This window comes from Microtus oregoni, unplaced genomic scaffold (assembly GCF_018167655.1).
Source record: "Microtus oregoni isolate MIOR12 unplaced genomic scaffold, Mior012 000031F_ref0000149, whole genome shotgun sequence".
NCBI classification, from domain to species: Eukaryota; Metazoa; Chordata; class Mammalia; order Rodentia; family Cricetidae; genus Microtus; species Microtus oregoni.
The window spans coordinates 6519897-6538010 of record NW_024543090.1 but is presented as its reverse complement, the minus strand read 5'-3'; the positions used below and the strand labels follow the sequence as shown (position 1 = coordinate 6538010).

General features: G+C 35.6%; 1 protein-coding gene across 4 annotated transcripts in view; it reads left to right on the top strand.

Annotated features, from left to right (window-relative positions):
- Positions 1–18114, top strand: part of Elp4 (elongator acetyltransferase complex subunit 4) — a 206083-nt gene that overhangs the window by 20607 nt on the left and 167362 nt on the right. For all 4 annotated transcript variants that reach the window (XM_041678951.1, XM_041678950.1, XM_041678949.1 and 1 more), the window contains exon 3: positions 6619–6740. In XM_041678951.1, coding sequence (XP_041534885.1) covers positions 6619–6740 — 122 coding nt within the window. The remainder of the gene's footprint in view (positions 1–6618; positions 6741–18114) is intronic.

Genomic DNA, 18114 nt, shown 5'->3' with positions numbered 1-18114 from the left:
AAGTGTGCAAGCAAGACCTAAAAGGCTTGGCTTTACTGTGTGTTTTAACCTGCGACCCCAACTTTGCAGATATTTTTATTTTTCTGATTAAATAGTTTGTTTCTTTACTGAAAAGTTGTTAAATAGCAGTCAAATACCTTTTAAAGGCAAAAGGTGGCACATTTCACTACACCACTCAGCATGCACACTCTCATTTATATATGTATTAAGCTCTCTCTGCTCTTTGGTACATGTAGAGCCTGTATGTAGTTTTTTCAGGCTTGTTGCTGCTGCCTACTTAGCAACCCCCATTTCCTTGAGAGGGGGTGAGAAGATGCAGAGGCAAGAAGACATGCTCTGAGAGATTCTAATGCAGAAGCTCTTTATTCTAAAAAGGTTGGGGGTGGGACGTGGGGTTAGGGAAATTAAGCTGCCTCAGGAACGTTTCTGGTTGGTCCTTTTGAAACTGGTGGTCACTGCTGGTGTGCTGTGGTTGGCTAGGAGCGCAGGTCATTAGTTATGTGCTTTTGGTCCACTGAAGGTTGTCTTGGCCTCACCTGTAATCCACGTTAAAGGGTTTATTTCTTTCTACCAGGAACAAAAAAGAGAAACTGCTGGAAAGATTTAAGTAGAATAATAAAATAGTCAGGTTTGTGTTGTAGTAGAACTCCTTATCTACTCTCTTCTTCCACAAAACAGCATTAGTCAAATATGGTCCAAAAATGTTAAATGAGAAAGTCCAGAAATAACCAATTTGTACATTTTAAATCACATACTGTTTTGAGTAGCATAATGAATTCTCCTCTTGCCCTGCTACACTGTACCTAGGACATGACTCAGTCCTTTGTGCAGCATAGCCACACTGAATATGCTACTCACCCATTAGTCACTTAATTGTCATCTCAGTTATCACAGTGACTGTCAGTCGTAGTATCACAGTACTTATATTCAGATAACCTTAATTTTACTTAATAATGGCCCCCAAAGAACGAATATGCTAAAATGAAGTTGTGAAGTGCTTCCTTGAAGAGAAGAGGTGAAGCAGTAATTCTAGGACAGGCAGAGCCCTGTCACATGACTTTTGTAATAGTATGGGTTATAATTGTTCTGTTCTATTGTTACTTATTATTGTTAAGCTTTTAGTATGCCTGATTAAGTTTTATGATAGGGATGTACATATGCACATGTGTGTGCATTTTCGTTTGCTTGCATACCTGCACATCCTACAGTCTAGGATATTATCTGGTCTCAGGCATCCTATATGGTGATGGTTTTGGAACTGATGTGTAGTTGAACTTTTCATTGAGCCACCAGCTCACAAATGCCAACATGGACACTTATTATGAAAGCTTGGCCTTAACTTAGGCTTCTTCCCAACTAGCTCTTCTAGCCTAAATTAACCTGTTTCTATTAATCTATATTCTGCCATTTGACTTTTATCTGTCTCTCATTCTGTATATCCACCTTGTTTCCCATCTTGCTGGTGTCTCCCTCTCATGACTAGATTCATCCGGAGTTCTTCTCTTTTCCTGGAGGTCTCACCTACTCTCTCCTTCCTAGCTATTGGCCATTCAACTGTTTATTAAACCAATCAGAAGGTACCTTTACAAAGACACATTTTCATAATGTATACCAAAAGATTATCTCATAACACTGATATTGAGAATTACTGTATTAAAGAAGATTTGAGTTGATGGAAACATTAAAGAGCAGTTGTGGTTATCCAGGCAAGAGTTGTTGGGTAGGGGTGAACACCAGCATGAAGAAAAGTAGTTAACTTCCAGAAATATTTTGAAATTTAATTTAAAAATTTCAGGGTGAGGAGTCTGGTGTATTGGTAAGAAAGAGAGAAAGGATAACAAAGATAATTCCTGACTTTCTGAAAACCAAGAGGGCCACATTTAGTGGAAGAATAGAATGAGTTGTTTATTCAATCTTGGACATGTTTGGGGCACCGTTATGTTTCTGTTAACAGCAACAAAAGTCTGAGAGCAGCAGGAAAAGTCCATGACAGCGAGATGGATAAATAAATATGACATGTAAATTTGCTGGGATGTGATATAACCTTAAGTTACAGAATGATAAAGATTGTGAAGTAGAGTGACGAAAGATGGAATATGAATTTCAGTAATTGTAATTGTGTAAGGAAACATACACAGAAAAGGTACTGAAAGAAAGAACATGAACATTTACCAGTGATTGTATGAGAGTAATGAGTGGTGAATAGAGCTTTTGAAGGTTAATTTTTCCGTATGAAAATAGTAACCTTGAAAATGAGCATTTTTATCAAGTTTGTTTCTTAAATCATTGACTTATAATAATCTCAGTTTAAGTATTTGCTTTTGTAATCTGATATAAGAATAATTATTTGGAGTTTTTTAATGTGATTTTTTACTTTGTTATAAAGTTGAATGGGGCAAATTTTATTTATTTATTTATTTATTTATTTATTTATTTATTAAAGATTTCTGTCTCTTCCCCGCCACCACCTCCCATTTCCCTCTCCCTCCCTCAATCAAGTCCCCCTCCCTCGTCAGCCCAAAGATCAATCAGGGTTCCCTGCCCTGTGGGAAGTCCAAGGACCACCCACCTCCATCCAGGTCTAGTAAGGTGAGCATCCAAACTGCCTAGGCTCCCACAAAGCCAGTATGTGCAGTAGGATCAAAAACCCATTGGAATGGGGCAAATTTTTAAAGTAAATATTGAGCATCTTGCCATTGGTATAGCTGAATTAGTCAAGACACCCATACTTGGCACTGCCAGCTTCTTCACCTGTAAGCAGCTCAGAGACAGCACAAGCATCTTCTTTTTCCTTTACACACTGAGAATCTCATAAAATGTTCTTTTAACCATGTAAAGCTTATTTTGTGACTTACAAATGTAAAGATTTTCACTTTTGATAGATAGTATTAAAGAACTAGCTATATCCTTTAATATATAAAGCTAATGCAGTTGCATGAGCTATACCTTGTTCTAAGATACTGTGCTGAGAAAGTTTATGAATAACTGAACAAGTGATATTTTAGTTATACCTTAAGAAATTGACTCAACTTCAATTATAATTGTTTACAAGAACTTACATAAATTTCAAGACAATTATTTTAATGACTTCTTCCAAATGTTTACATTCCCATAACCACAACGATCAATATGTAAAACATTCTATCACCCCAAAAAGTCCCCTGCTGTTCCAACAGTTCCCTGACCCCAAGCACCTAAGGTCTTTTTTCCCTCTGTCTTCTAGAGGAGTCTCCTTTGCTCTAGGATAGCATATAAAAGTAATCATATTCTATGTACTCTTTTTGGATCTGGCTTTTTCACATCTTATATTACAATTTATCTGTGTTGTTGCTTTTGTATCAGCTTTAGTTATTGTTTGTAGTAATAAGGGCGGCGGGGCTGCGTTCCCAGCACCCCGGCTGCCTGGCTAGCTTATGCCCGAAATAACAACACACAAACTGTATTCATTTAATCACTGCTTGGCCCATTTCTATCTAGCCTCTTCTAGGCTAATTCTCACATATTAATTTAGCCCATTTCTAATCATCTGTGTAGCGCCCCTAGGTGCGCTTACCGGGAAGATTCTAACCTATGTCCATCCTGGGTCGGAGCTTCATCACGTGTGTCTGCCTGGGAGCTGGGAGCATGGCTTCTCTGTGAGGCGTTTGTTCCCGAGAGGAGAGCTGTGGAGTCTGAGCTCACTTCCTCTTCCTCCCAGTGTTCTGTTCTGTTTACTCCTCCCACCTATCTTCTAACCAATAAAATGGGCCAAGGCAGTTCCTTTATTAGCCAATGACCTTCCTCCATCAATTGTTTCATGGTACCCCAGTTATGAATATATTATCTATCATTCAGTTCACTAGTTAACAAACACTTGCAGTGTTTCCAAATTTTAGCCAAAACAGCTACTATAAGCATTTTTTTATTGATTTATTTCTGAACATGTATTTTTATCTCTCATAAAATTGCTGGGCCCTATAATAAGTACTTGCCTAGCTTTATCAGATACTCCCAAACTATTTTCCAAAGTAATATATTCCTTTGCCACTCACATTTAGGAACTTTTTATTTGTTACATATCCTTGCAGTCATTTCTATTTAAATCATCACCATTCCCATGGGTAAGAATGTCTCCTCAAAATGTTTCAGTTGGCATCTTTTCATGCTTAATGTTGTGATTAAACGTCTTTTAATGTGTTTATTGGCCATCATATGCAGAGAGTTTGTGTCCTTGCTGAACCGTAAGGGACTTTACAACACTTGAGTCTACTGAGCCATCCCTTTGTCAAGAATATATTTATTGCACATACTTTCTCTGTCAGTAGTTTGTTTGGTTGTTTGCTTGAGTTTGTAATCCATTTTTGTTGTCATTCAGCTTTTTTGTTTAGTTTATTCTGCACTGAGGATCTCCCTAAGTAGTCCGAACTTTCCTCCATCTTGGAATTATTTCCTTTGCGTGGATGTGGGTATGGATGTGGAGAATTCAGAGGACAATCTCCAGAAATTAATTCTCTCCTTCTACTACGTGAATTCCGGGATTGAAATCAGGTCCTTGGGCTTGGTAGCAAGTGCCTTTACCTGCTGAGCCATTTCGCCAGCCCTGTGTCAATGCTTTCTGTTAAGTTTATATGTGTACGTTCTAAGAAACTTTTGCTTGTATCAATATGTTTGGTTTAGTGACTATTGAGGGGTTTGGGCACAACTACCTCAATCTGAAAAGGATATGATATAATACTGACAAGACCTAATAAAAGTCAAGGGCATTCTTAGGTTAAAAGACCCCAATCTGTGAAATCCTTTACGTTCTCTATGTTCTCTATGCAGTGTCTTTCTTAATGAAATTCTGCTGCAGTTGCTGCCAGTTTTTGTCACTTAGCAATGACTTCAGGTATCGGTTTTGTTAGTGAGACATTGTCCAAGATTCACCTTTATAGCTGAAGGCAGTTTTCATACTGCCTTTTTGGTAACAGTGTTAAAGTTCAGGCAGAAATCCTTAATAAATAAATAAATTAAAAAAAAAAAGATCCAAGCAGAGCAGCTGAGACACCAGCCTCGTGGGACTGAGAAGCTACTGGGTCCTTGGTCTTTCCATTCACAGTTAGTCATTTTTGTATGGTAGCCATAAACCATTTCAATAAATTTCCATATATTCATTAAAAAAAAATAAAGTTCAAACTTCATGAAAACACTGTTGTTTTCAGTAATAATGTTTAAGGATATTAGCAACAACTTTTCAATGTAGAAATTCAGTTAATGTTTGTTGAGTAAATTAACAATAACTATTCTTGATGTACACAAGAAAGTTATTTATATTTCTTGTCCTTATTTATATTTTTTGTCATTTGGTACTCTTAGTAGTTAAAGAAAGAAAAACTGAATTGTTAAGTGTAGCCATTTGTTGTGAGATTAGAGATTGGCTAAAGTTACATTCTTTTTGTAGTGAAATCATGAAAGTATTACACATTTTGGCTTCAAAAAATAATAAAACCCTCAAATCTTTATTTAATTGTTGAAAAGATCAGAAAGAAGTCAGGATAAAGGAGTAATAAAAATGAAAACATCCATTACTGGGATTTATACTAATTTATAAACTATCAAATTAGTCCTTTAAATTATTGTTAAATTCTGAGTTCAGAACAAGAATGTGGGCTTAGTGTAAAAGTGGATGGAAAGAACTGACCCACAAAGTGTCTTCTGACACACACACTGCATAGCATGTTTGCCCCAGTCTTGACAACCTGAATCTAGTTCCTGAGGCCACCATGATGAAAGGGGAGAACCAACTTCTACAAGTTGTTCTCTGACCTCCAAATGTAGCCTGTACCGCGTACACTTACTCACACAAAATAAATATTTTAAATTTTAAAATCTGCGGGGCGGTGGTGGCACACGCCTTTAATCCCAGCACTCGGGAGGCAGAGGTGGGTGGATCTCTGTGAGTTCGAGGCCAGCCTGGTCTACAAGAGCTAGTTCCAGGATAGGCACCAAAGCTACAGAGAAACCCTGTCTCGAAAAACCAAAAAAAAAAAAAAAAAAAAAAAAATTTAAAATCTGATTGAAAGAGAGCAAGGACAGGTATATGGGGGAGGGGAAATAATGTTATTGTATTATAATCTAAAACAATAAAAAATAACTTTTAATAATTTAAATTTGAACTTATATAAGCATATATAACCTTCTAAATTTTCTTTTGGTTTTCAGAGTGGTATAGTAGCTGGAGAATGATCTTTGGAAGAAGAAACTGTATTACAAAATCTGTGTTTTGATTCTCTTAGTTTCTCTGTTCATTAAGAAAACATAACCTTTTCCCTCACATCATGTTTGGTTATTTATTTTTTTTTTACTAGAAATATAGTAAAGACACTTGTTTTTTTTTTATTTTTTTTTGTTTTGTTTTGTTTTGTTTTGTTTTTAGAGACAGGGTTTCTCTGTGGCTTTGGAGTCTGTCCTGGAACTAGCTCTTGTAGACCAGGCTGGTCTCGAACTCACAGAGATCCGCCTGCCTCTTCCTCCCGAGTGCTGGGATTAAAGGCGTGCGCCACCACCACCCGGCAAGACACTTGTTTTAAAGAGGAAAAAAGTGTAAAAAAATATGTATAAATACACTGGAATTCTAATATTTATTTTTATTTTTTGCAGAAGAAGATAAATATAATATTTATTCGCCTTTGCTCTTCAAGTATTTCCTGGCAGAAGGAATCGTCAATGGGCATACTGTGTTGGTTGCATCTGCCAGAGAAAAGCCTGCCGACATTTTACAGGTATAGAATATACTTAATTCAACATACATTCTGCATGCTTCATGAAAAGAAATTATATACAAGCAAGACGTGTGCTTAAAATTATGTTTAAATACATTAATGGAAACCTTTGTTTTTCTGAGTCATATTTTCACTCTAGATTATGATTGGCTTCAAACTAACAGCAGCCCTGTGTCAGACTCTGGTACAATGGAATTGCAGGCCTGAATCACCATGCCTGACTCTTTTTCTGTTGTTTTGGTTCGGTTTTGGTCCTACTATGTAACCCAAGTTAGCTTTGAGCTTAGAATTTGCTCTCTCATATGTATATATTCCATACTTTCTTCATCCATTCTTCTATTGAAGGGCATCTAGGTTGTTTCCAGGTTCTGGCTATCACAAACAATGCTGCTATGAACATCGTAGAGCATATACTTTTGTTGTATGATAGGGCCTCTCTTGGGTATATTCCCAAGAGTGGTATTGCTGGGTCCAGGGCTAAGTTGATCCCGAATTTCCTGAGAAACCGCCACACTGCTTTCCAAAGTGATTGCACAAGTTTGCATTCCCACCAGCAATGGATGAGTGTACCCCTTTCTCCACAACCTCTCCAACAAAGGCTATCATTAGAGTACTACTCAGCAGTAAAAAACAAGGACTTCTTGAATTTTGCATGCAAATGGATGGAAATAGAAAACACTATCCTGAGTGAGGTAAGCCAGACCCAAAAAGAGGAACATGGGATGTACTCACTCATATTTGGTTTCTAACCATAAACCAAGGACATTTAGCCTATAATTAGGGATCCTAGAGAAGCTAAATAAGGAGAACCCAAAGAAAAACATATAGGCATCCTCCTGAATATTAACCTTCAGCAGGCGATGAAAGGAGACACAGAGACCCACATTGGAGCACCGGACATAAATCTCAAGGTCCAAATCAGGAGCAGAAGGAGAGCACGAGCAAGGAACTCAGGACCGCGAGGGGTGCACCCACACACTGAGACAATGGGGATGTTCTTTCAGGAATTCACCAAGGCCAGCTGGCCTGGGTCTGGAAAAGCCTGGGATAAAACCGGACTCTCTGAACATAGCGGACAATGAGGACTACTGAGAAGTCAAGAACAATGGCAATGGGTTTCTGATCCTACTGCACGTACTGACTTTGTGGGAGCCTAGGCAGTTTGGATGCTCAACTTACTAGACCTGGATGGAGGTGGGGGTTCCTTGGACTTCCCACAGGACAGGGAACCCTGATTGCTTTTCGGGCTGAGGGGGGGGGGACTTAATTGGGGGAGGAGGAGGGAAATGGGAGGCGGTGGCGGGGAAGAGACAGAAATCTTTAATAAATAAATAAATTTAAAAAAAATAAAAAAAGAAACAAAACAAAACACAAAAGAGTACAAAAATAAGACATGTAAGAGTTTCAGAAAACAGTACTAGATTTATTGAAAGACATGTAATTGAAGTATAATTATGTAAACTTAAATGGCACATGATTATGATTAAATTAATCTTATTTGAAAAAAAAAATTAGCTCTCTCATCTTCTTGAGTGCTGGGATTGTAGTCACTAATTACCACATCAGGATATATGTGGGGGATGTTGTTTCTATTTTATCTAAATGAAAAGCATCATTTTTAAGCAGAATTCTGTTTTAAGTTAATGTTATTAAAGAATTTTCTTTTAATCAGAAGTAAAAAAAAGTTAATGAACTATTTAAAACTGAACACAAATTACTGGACCCGACATTAATCATGTTTAATAACAAAACAACAACAATAAAGACTCAGTTTCTATTGCTCACTGAAAACGGAGGGAAACATACTCTAGTCTTTTACTTCTAATTGGCTTCCTCAATTGGACAAAAATCACCTTTTTTTTTTTATCCTAACTGCTACTATGCTCAGGCAGCTTTTCCAGAGGCAAGCCTTGCTTTCCTCCTGCTACAGTATGAAATAACTTGTAAGAATTCTGCAAAACAATGTCACCATAATGATTTTCACTTTTTAAATAAAAGTATAAGAAATAAGTACAATGTGGTAAAGCAAATAAATAAAAATGACATTTTTGTATTTTGATGTTTTTACTACTTTATGTTGTTTATTTCTTTGGTTTTTGGTTTTTGGAGACAGCGTCTTTCTATTATATAGCACTGGCTGTCCTGGAACTTGTAGTTTTCAAACCTGATATTGAGCTCAAAGAGATCTACTTGCCACTATTTCCCGAGTGCTGCGATTAAAGGTTTGCACTGCCATGCATGACCCTGCTTTATGATTTTATTTAACATATGCAAAAGTAAGCTGGTCCAAGTCATTAAAATACTTGGCATTTTTACTGCAAAGATAAAGCCAAAATTATATTATAAACCTACATAAAGAAATATTCATATAGCATTGTTATATGTAGTTGGTAATGTTCTTTGTATCACTATAATAAGAGAACTATAAAAAAGTAAGCTAAGAAAATATCTTCAAGTATCTGGAAGTGTGTCAATAAAAGGACAAAGACAGAAATCAGAGGGTATAGAAATTAGAAATACTTGTCATTTGATAGCCTTTTCTTTTGAGAATACCAGCAGTAACTCTTTTTAAGTAATAAGCAATAATGATAAAATACATGATCTGTGTGTTATATCTTTTCAAATGGCAAGAACGTTTTTTAGAGAATAATTCTGACTTGTAGAATATTTATTTCCTTTTTCTGGAACTGATCCACAGTTTAAGCCATTATTTGAATTAGAGTTCATGATCTGAATGAATTTCCTTTTAGCACATAGTCATGGAAATTTCCGATGCATGTCATTTGTATTAACTAGTTTTCAATATCTATGACACATTTCTTGGGATGACCTATCTTAAAAACATGAAAGTTGCTGGAGAGATGGTTCAGTGGTTATGAACACTTAGTGCTCCTAGAGAAGTCACAGATTTGCTTAGCAGACCCCACATCCGAAGGCTCACATTCAGGGATGTCTGATATCCTCTTCTAGCTTCCCTGGGCACCTGCATATACTTGATATACATAAATTCATGCAGACAGGTACACATACATGCATGTAAATAAAGTACATTTTTTTTAAGTGGAAGGGTTAAATTTTTTTGTGGTTTTAGAGACTGAAGTCCTTGATCCCTTGGCCTCATTGCTTTGGCCTCAGGACAGAGCACCATGGGGAGATAAATGATCTGTGCTCCTCTCATGGCCTCTGGGAGCAAAGAGTGAAAGGTAACAAAGGCCAGAAGGTCACCTGAGCAGATGACTTCCTTCAAAGAGGCTCTCATCTCCTAAAAGTTTCATAACACCTGATACTACAATAATAACATGGTAACCAAGCCTTAAAAACATAGGAGCAAACTCCAGACCTAAACTATATCATTATTTATAAGAAAGTGAGAGAATAAAATATTAATTTCTAACATTAGGCAGTGACAGAAGTAAACTTCTCCACTCAAGCATTAAGGTATTATAACACTAAACTTAAAACTAGGTTCTTTTATAGAGATCAGGCTTTATAATTTCCTTATGTATTTGTTTATTCAATATTTCCTTTACAGTTATTTTACAATATTTTATTTACAGTTATAATTTTGCTATGTATTATAGTAGGATAAATAAATGCATTTTAATATATATATATGAATACTATAAGGAAATAAAATTATATCTTTGTGATGTTCAATTTTAGACCTTACTGGGCTGCACAATACCCAGATACTTGGTCAGAGATTATTCTGGGTAGACCATGAAAATATTTTTGGATGAGAGCTACACTGAGTTTTTGTTTCTTTTTTTGGTTTGGTTTGGAATTTTTTTGTTTTGTTTTTTTGGGGGGACAGGCTTTCTCTCTGTAGCCCTGGTTGTCCTAGAACTCACTCTGTAAACCAGGCTAGCCTTGAACTCACAAAGATTCACCTGCCTCTGATTCCTGAATGCTGGAATTAAAAAGCATACACCTCCACTCCTCTGCTTCATTGAATTCTTTTATGCTGGGTAAATATGATTTTTTTTTTGTCTAGTATGGTGGGACTTTATCCAGTCTGTTGAATACCTGAACAGAATAAAATGGTTGATTATCTTGAGCATAAGAGTTATTGATGATTCTGGACTTGAACTCAGGCATTGTCTGTTTCCTGCCTTCTGACTTAATTGAAGCATCAATTGTCCCAGGACACCAACCTGTCAGCATTCACATTGGCATCACCCCCTGCTGTGCTGACTTTGGGCTTGCTTACCTGACTCTTCAGACCTTGAGAACTCACTCTGCAGGGCTTTAGGATTTGTCTGACTCCACAACTACTTTGAGCCAGGTTCTTGCAATCATCTCTTAAAATATTTATACATACATACATTTGAAACTATAATTTTAATATCTTAAAGAATTCTTTGCTTTTGACAAGCTTAAATAGTTCTTTTTATTTCCATTTTTAACATATATATTTTTATTTTGTGCATGAGTGTTTGCCTACATGTATGTCTGCACCATGTGAGGACCTGGTGCCCACAGAGCTCAGAAGAGGGTGTCAGATCCCTAGAACTGGAGTTACAGAAGGCTGTGAGCCTCCATGTACGTGTTGGGAACCAAACATAAGTCCTCTTCCAAAGTTGCAAGTGCCCTCAAACACTGAGCCACCTCTCCAGTCCTCTTCCTTTGTTTTAAAGTTGCCATTTTTCTTGATTTTTGTCTCTTACCCCAAGGTTTACTGAATTGTAATTGGGAAGAGAAAACTGTATATATTCACTATTTATAACGTGAGGAGTGTGTGTGTGTGTGTGTGTGTGTGTGTATGTATGTATTCACAGTGAAATGATTCCCACATCTATGACCTACCACAGCTGCCATTGTTAGTGTAGTGAACACACTTTAGACCACTTTTTAGCTGTAATTTTTATGTTCCCAGAATTTACTCACAGCCAAAAATTTTGTATGTTTTAAGCAGAATCTCCCTGTTTCTCTCACTATCTAGCACCAGGTAACGCTATGTTTTGCTCTGCCATAGTGGGTGTTTTGAAGCTAGGAGTGTTCTAATGATACATTCTTTTCCAAGCAGAGCTTTTATCTAAGATATTATAATGTTGCCACAAAGTCTAATGCTTTTAAGCTATAGTTATACTTTTGTATCAGGAAGATTTGGTACTTCATTTTGAAATTCTTTTCTTTGTAAGTAGTTTTGATTTATATAAAAAGTTTTATTTAAACATCAATTCTGTTTTCCATAATTGAATATTTACCAAGAATATATTCAATAGACCATAAAACTGAATGTATGGGACTTAGAGGAGAAACCATCACTTAAAAGAAAAAAACCACAAATGACTTTATTGTAATGAACTCAAATAAAAACATTGTGGTAGCCACTCAAACACATCCCGGTCTTAAACCCTGTACATTCTATTTGATTTCCATGCAGTTAGAATGGCCATTCTAAAGCCATGGAACTTTGCTAAGGGTTGGACACTTCCAGTTTCAGTTATATTTTTATACATTTACCTACCACAGAAAAGAAAGACTATGCTGTAGCTAAACCTAGAAGAAAATTAGTCTTACGTACTTTGTGACTCATATGTTCATTTACCTACCTCTTTTAATAGTAAATTTATTTTTTTAAAGGGTCAGATGGCTCATACGGATAAGTGCTTGCTTAAGCCTTGTGACCTGAGTCTAAACCTGGTATCGATATAAAGACAGAAAGAGAAAACCTACTCCACAAAGTCCTCCTCTGGGTGTCATATACATTCGTTCCATGGCATGCACTGCACACATGCATTGTACACACACACACACAATGAGAAGAAATAAATTAAAACGTATTTCCACTTATTGAAATAGCACTATTTGCTTTTAACTATAATCATATATTTAGATTGCTATTCAAAAATTCTTTTAAGTCATATGTATGTTTACCTTTGTGCTACATAAATACTATTAGTGAGCCATTTAAAACTTAATTTGTGTGCTTATATTTTATGCAACTCTATAATACTTATTTTAATATAAACTCCTGCACATAATTATATTTCCTAAATTTTCAGTCGTCTAATTTTTTATTTCTTATGTTTGCTTTGGAAATTTGATTTTAAACAAATAGCATTCTCCTTTCCTATGAAAAATGCAAGTGTTGTTTTAATATATGAATATTTAGTATGATCCATTAGTATTTTTACATGTTTAAAATATAATGGATTATAAAAGTGTGAGTGCCAGACATTTAAATTATTCGTATACTTCATAATGCAAATACAGAAATATTTTAGCATCTCTCTGAGAAAAGTAAACAAAATATTTTGTACTATAAATTGATATGTTAAATACTGATACAAGTTAGTAGTTTTTTCTAGGTAATATTTTCTTAGAATTTCAGTATGCCCAACATAATTATCATTATATTTAAAATTTCATTTTTATCAAAAGTTCAATAATGAATGATAAAAATCAAGGTATTAGCAATATTTAGAAATATGGAACAAGAAAAATAATGTGGTAATTGCTCAGTTTTAATTTCTCAAAAATATAACCAAGGCTAGTATTTCTGGTCGAATAAGAGGGGAAAGAGAATGTTATAGACCATAATTATCTTAAAAGAGATAAAAAGCCTCGTAAACTGCCTAAGATATATTATGTAACTACCCAGCAATTTACCCATCATTCTTTGAGAACATATTCATGCCTATTGTAGTCAGAGCTCCCTCAGGAAACTGGCATCAAGATGCAGTTTTGAGAAATTATACCCCTTAGAAAGTCCTATAGAACAGTATATGTGGAGTTGTTAAATCTTTAAAAAATACACAGTGTAAGTATTATACTTAATTTTTATCTAAAAGAATTTTCTTGATAATCTCAAGTGCAATAGATGAGTACTGCCTAAGAAAGTTTACTTTCTATGGAATGTTTTATAAAAGAGTAAAAATTCCATTTTTACATAGAGATTTAAATATTTGGCAATAGGTTTCTTCATGCAATAAAAATAACGTGTGGAAACAAACCACTTTGAAAGTTGAAGATGCTAATATTTATATTACATTCCTTTTATAAATTTGATGTCATTTCTTGATATATCTGAGGAATTCAAGAAAATTTTCAGAAGTAAATGCTGTTACATTTTGCATTAAGGGCAAAACGTTGCATATTTGCTAGTTCTGGCATGCCAGATAAGTAATTTTCTTGTAGAATAAAGTATCTAATATCTGGAGAAGGAATGAAACCTTTAATTTGTTGCATTAAATTTCTGACTTGTTTTTTATGTGCAATATTCCCTATCCTCAACATCAGCGAGGATACTGAAGTTTTATGTTTTTAAATATGTAATCAGGACAGATAGGCAGCTATTAGCAGGACAAATATATGACTACTGTCTGGAGCATCCTAATTTGATATTTTGTAAAGGCTTTAGCATCACTTATATTTAAAATCATATCAGCATTAAATTCATGGTTAAGATTTCAAATTAAGGTCGTTTTTCATATTCAATTTATTTAATCTTTCAAAATTTAAAAGGAATAGCATTACTATGACTTACCACAGAATAAGTAATAATTTTTTAAAAATAAGCCACATTGGATAGCAGCAGATTATTTAATGATGAAAGAGTATAATATTAAAATCTTTATAATTCTTTACTTCAACTATCTTAATAAATTTAAAATATCATATATATTAGAATTACTATTCGAACGCCGAGCTCATTTATTTACGTCTGACTCATTTTATCATAAATCTACTTTATTTGATTTCTTTGGTTTAAATTGAAATGAAAGACATTAGTTATTTCAGAATTAGAGTAACATTTTTGCCAAACAATATCACATTTGAATTATTGCAGTTTTTTCCTTCTGGTAGCTTGGTGTTTAGATTTTAAAAGCTGCTGCTCATCATCTATTTGTTTCATGCCTCAGAAGACAGTTGGAGCGTGCGGCACTATAGAGGGTCTGTGCTCTGTTCCATTACACTGCAGCACCGAGTGGAAAGAATACAAAATACCTCAGATCCAAGCGTCATTATTCTGCCAGAAAAAGACCAAAAGAAGTTTAAGAAAAAGAAAGAGCCAAATATACCCTTCAACATGTTTATCTTGCTTATCTGCAATTTTTGTTACAGTGATTCAGAACAGAATGAAAGCAAAATATTATATTACAAATACTTAAAATTTATATTGGACTTTTGCATCATTTCACGTTTAAAGTCAATGTCCAATACCTTATTAATACTATTTCTCCATGCATTTTTAACCTTCTAAATTATACTATTTATTATATTTGCTTAAAACTATTATACCTATATATTTTGTCCATATCAATTTTACAGATAGTAGATATTGCTTTGCAGGCACAGCTTAAAATCACAATGCTTCCTCCACGTCTAGGTCAGCATTTTATTTTTTTCTGAAATCATCAGCCATCTATGCATTTTAGTACTTAATACTCTGATATGCCTGTTGAGCTATAATTGTGTCGTTTGACCCCCAGGGTGACTGTACCGCAGCCCCTGGCTTCAGGGAGAGCTTAGTTAGAATTCCAGGCCCTCCCCTGGCAGCCACACTTGGAGCTTCTATAGCACACTGAAGACTAAAAGAATGACGTGCAGGAGTGCAGTGCTGCTGCCAGTGACCTACATTTGTAGCCAGCTTTTGACGATGGCATGGACTGGCTTTCCAGTAAGGAAGGGAAAGGGAAAGATGAAAGCAGAGCGCTGAAGGAAATTGAGCCTGCACTGCTGGGAAGCTGCTGCTGTGGCAGGAACGTGGGTCTGACTCAGATGTTTTCACCTGCACACAAAATTTTGACAGCAGCAGAGTTAGTTGCCTGTGATGTTTATCATCCAGAGGGTGAAATTTATTTAAAATCTGAGTGTAGATTTTTATTTCTCTTATTTCTTAGCCAGCTGGGAGATCTTCTGCAAGTCACTTAGACTTTTAAGACAGGAAGATAATGGTATTCTAGAAGCCTAAAATGAATATGAGCAGTCTGAGGGATTGCTTTCTAATACCTAAAGCATTTATTCGAGCCCTAAATTTGCATCCAAATTTTTTATTTTAATTTTGAGGCAAGAACTCGTATCTCAGGCTTTCCTCCAGCTTGTTAAGTCCCTTTTATCTTCCTGCTCCACCTCAGAGCACTGGGATTACAGGTATATACCTCCACACCTAGTCTTATTATACTGGAGGTAGAACCCAGGGCTTCATACCTGCTAAACAAGCACCCCACCAAGTGAGCTACATTCCTAGACTATTGATAATTTATTTTGAACCCATTAAGAAGAACGGTTGTGACAACTTAGATGCTGTTATGTGGACACAAAATAGCTAAGTTATTGGAACAGTTATGTAACCCTTTATCATGCTTGAAAAGAAGCCATGCATTGGCCAAATTAGGAATATTTAATATGATTCTTTTTTTTTCAGAAGAAATGTTTATTTGGTTCTCACTTTCAGAACACTTAGTAATGACATTCTGAAAACTAGAACCATTTAAAGTAAAATATAATACTCATTGTCCCACTTACTTAAAACCAAAAGTTACACCATGAAAGGAGAGAAAAGCATACCAGCTAGGGTCATAGATTGAATACAATGGCTGTGAAGATTTGTGTTATACAAAGACTAACTTTATGGTGAGCAAGCTCAAAGAAGAGAGGATGGTTTCTTCAGACAGGGTTGAAGTATTTCAGTGGCCAGGCTTCTCAAAAGTTTAATTTCTGTTCTTTTAAGCTTACAACTGCAGAAAGTTTCCTTATTTTTCACATCCATCTTTCAAATTATGATATATCGATGAAATTTGGGACCTTTATAGTGTGATATTTCATTCATAATGTGTCTAATCCTCTCTGTTAGATTTAAAATAAACTGAAAGTTGTGATTTCTTTCTTTACAGTTGAATAAACTTCCTCTGTGCTTTTGAACCACATTTTTTTTTATTTATTCATCTGTTGCTAGGCAGCTAGGCTGGCTCCATATCTTGCCTACTGTAAAGAGTGCAACAATAAACATGGATGTGCAACTATCTGTGCTGTGTGCCCAGAAGTGGTATGGCTGGTCTCAGTGTTATTATCGCTGTGACGTATTACCATGACCAAAGCAAGCTGGGAAGGAAAAGCTTTATTTCACTTACATTTGCCCATTTTCATTCATCAGCAAAGAAAGTGAGAACAAGGACTAACAGGGCAGGAAACTGGAGGCAGGAACTGATGCACAAGCAATGGCAGTATGCTGCTTACTGTCTTACACCCTATGGTAGTTTGAATGGAATTGGCCCCCATAAGCTCACAGGGATAGCATTATTAAGTGTAAATTTTTGGATTATGTGTGGCCTTGGAGGAAGTGTGTCACTGTGAGGGTGAACTTTTAAGTTTCCTTTGCTCAAGCTTCACTCAGTGTGATACCCAGACCACTTACTGTTTGCAATCACTTTTCTTTGTGTCCTGCTGAACTAGTTTTGACAAAAACTGTCAACAGTGGAAGGAGGCAAGGGCAGTTACTTGCCCAAGGCTAGCTCTTGCCATAAGGAAAGCAAATCCATATGGAGTTTCTTTGATGCCCATCATTTCTCTGAAGTAGATTGGTGCTGCCAGCAGCAGACATGTCTCATTGTCAAGAAAAGCCTTATGTTATTAAAACATTCTAAATGACATATTCTGTAGGTCTTTGAAGTATTTGAAGATTACCTATCTAGCTAAAATATATATTTGTATGACCTTGAAAACATTCCTAACATGACTATATGTGTGATAGTTACAGATGACTATTAGCCTGTTTTTCGTTATTATTTTAAATAATTTTTAAAAACTAAAACGTATATAACCTTTCTTAATTAGCTGCATGGGTACAATATCTTAAACAAAGAGAGAAGCATTTATATAATTTAGCAAAAATAACCGTAAATTTGTATCAATATACAAAAATTCATACCAATGTAAAATATTTAAGATTAATTATTTTTTAAGATAGACTCAACAATCCTGCCCCCCCCCCCATATCTCATCATTTTTATACTATGTCCTCTTTGTTTTCTTTAGAAAGAGATTCTTGATTCTAACTCCTTTGTTTTGCTTTTTCCTGACCAGGACCAATAACAATTTATAACTAACCCCTCTAAATGATGCTAAACATCTATAGCCCTTTCAATGGCCAAAAGTCATTCATCCTAGCTCTTAGAAATGTGGACATCATATCTTTTAGACTGATTCCTGTTGTCTGGGGATGCTGGAATCTCAGGAGACCTTTTGAAAAAATGGGATAATGGTCAAGTTGTTATCCAGTCTCTGTACAATGGGAAAGTATAAGACTTATCTGAAGTTCTGGCTAGTGTAATCTGTGAGGCTTAACCATCTCAGCCTGTAACATTGAAGCTGTTCTGGATGCAGAACTCTCAGGAAACTGAACAGAGGCACTCTGAGATGTTGGATC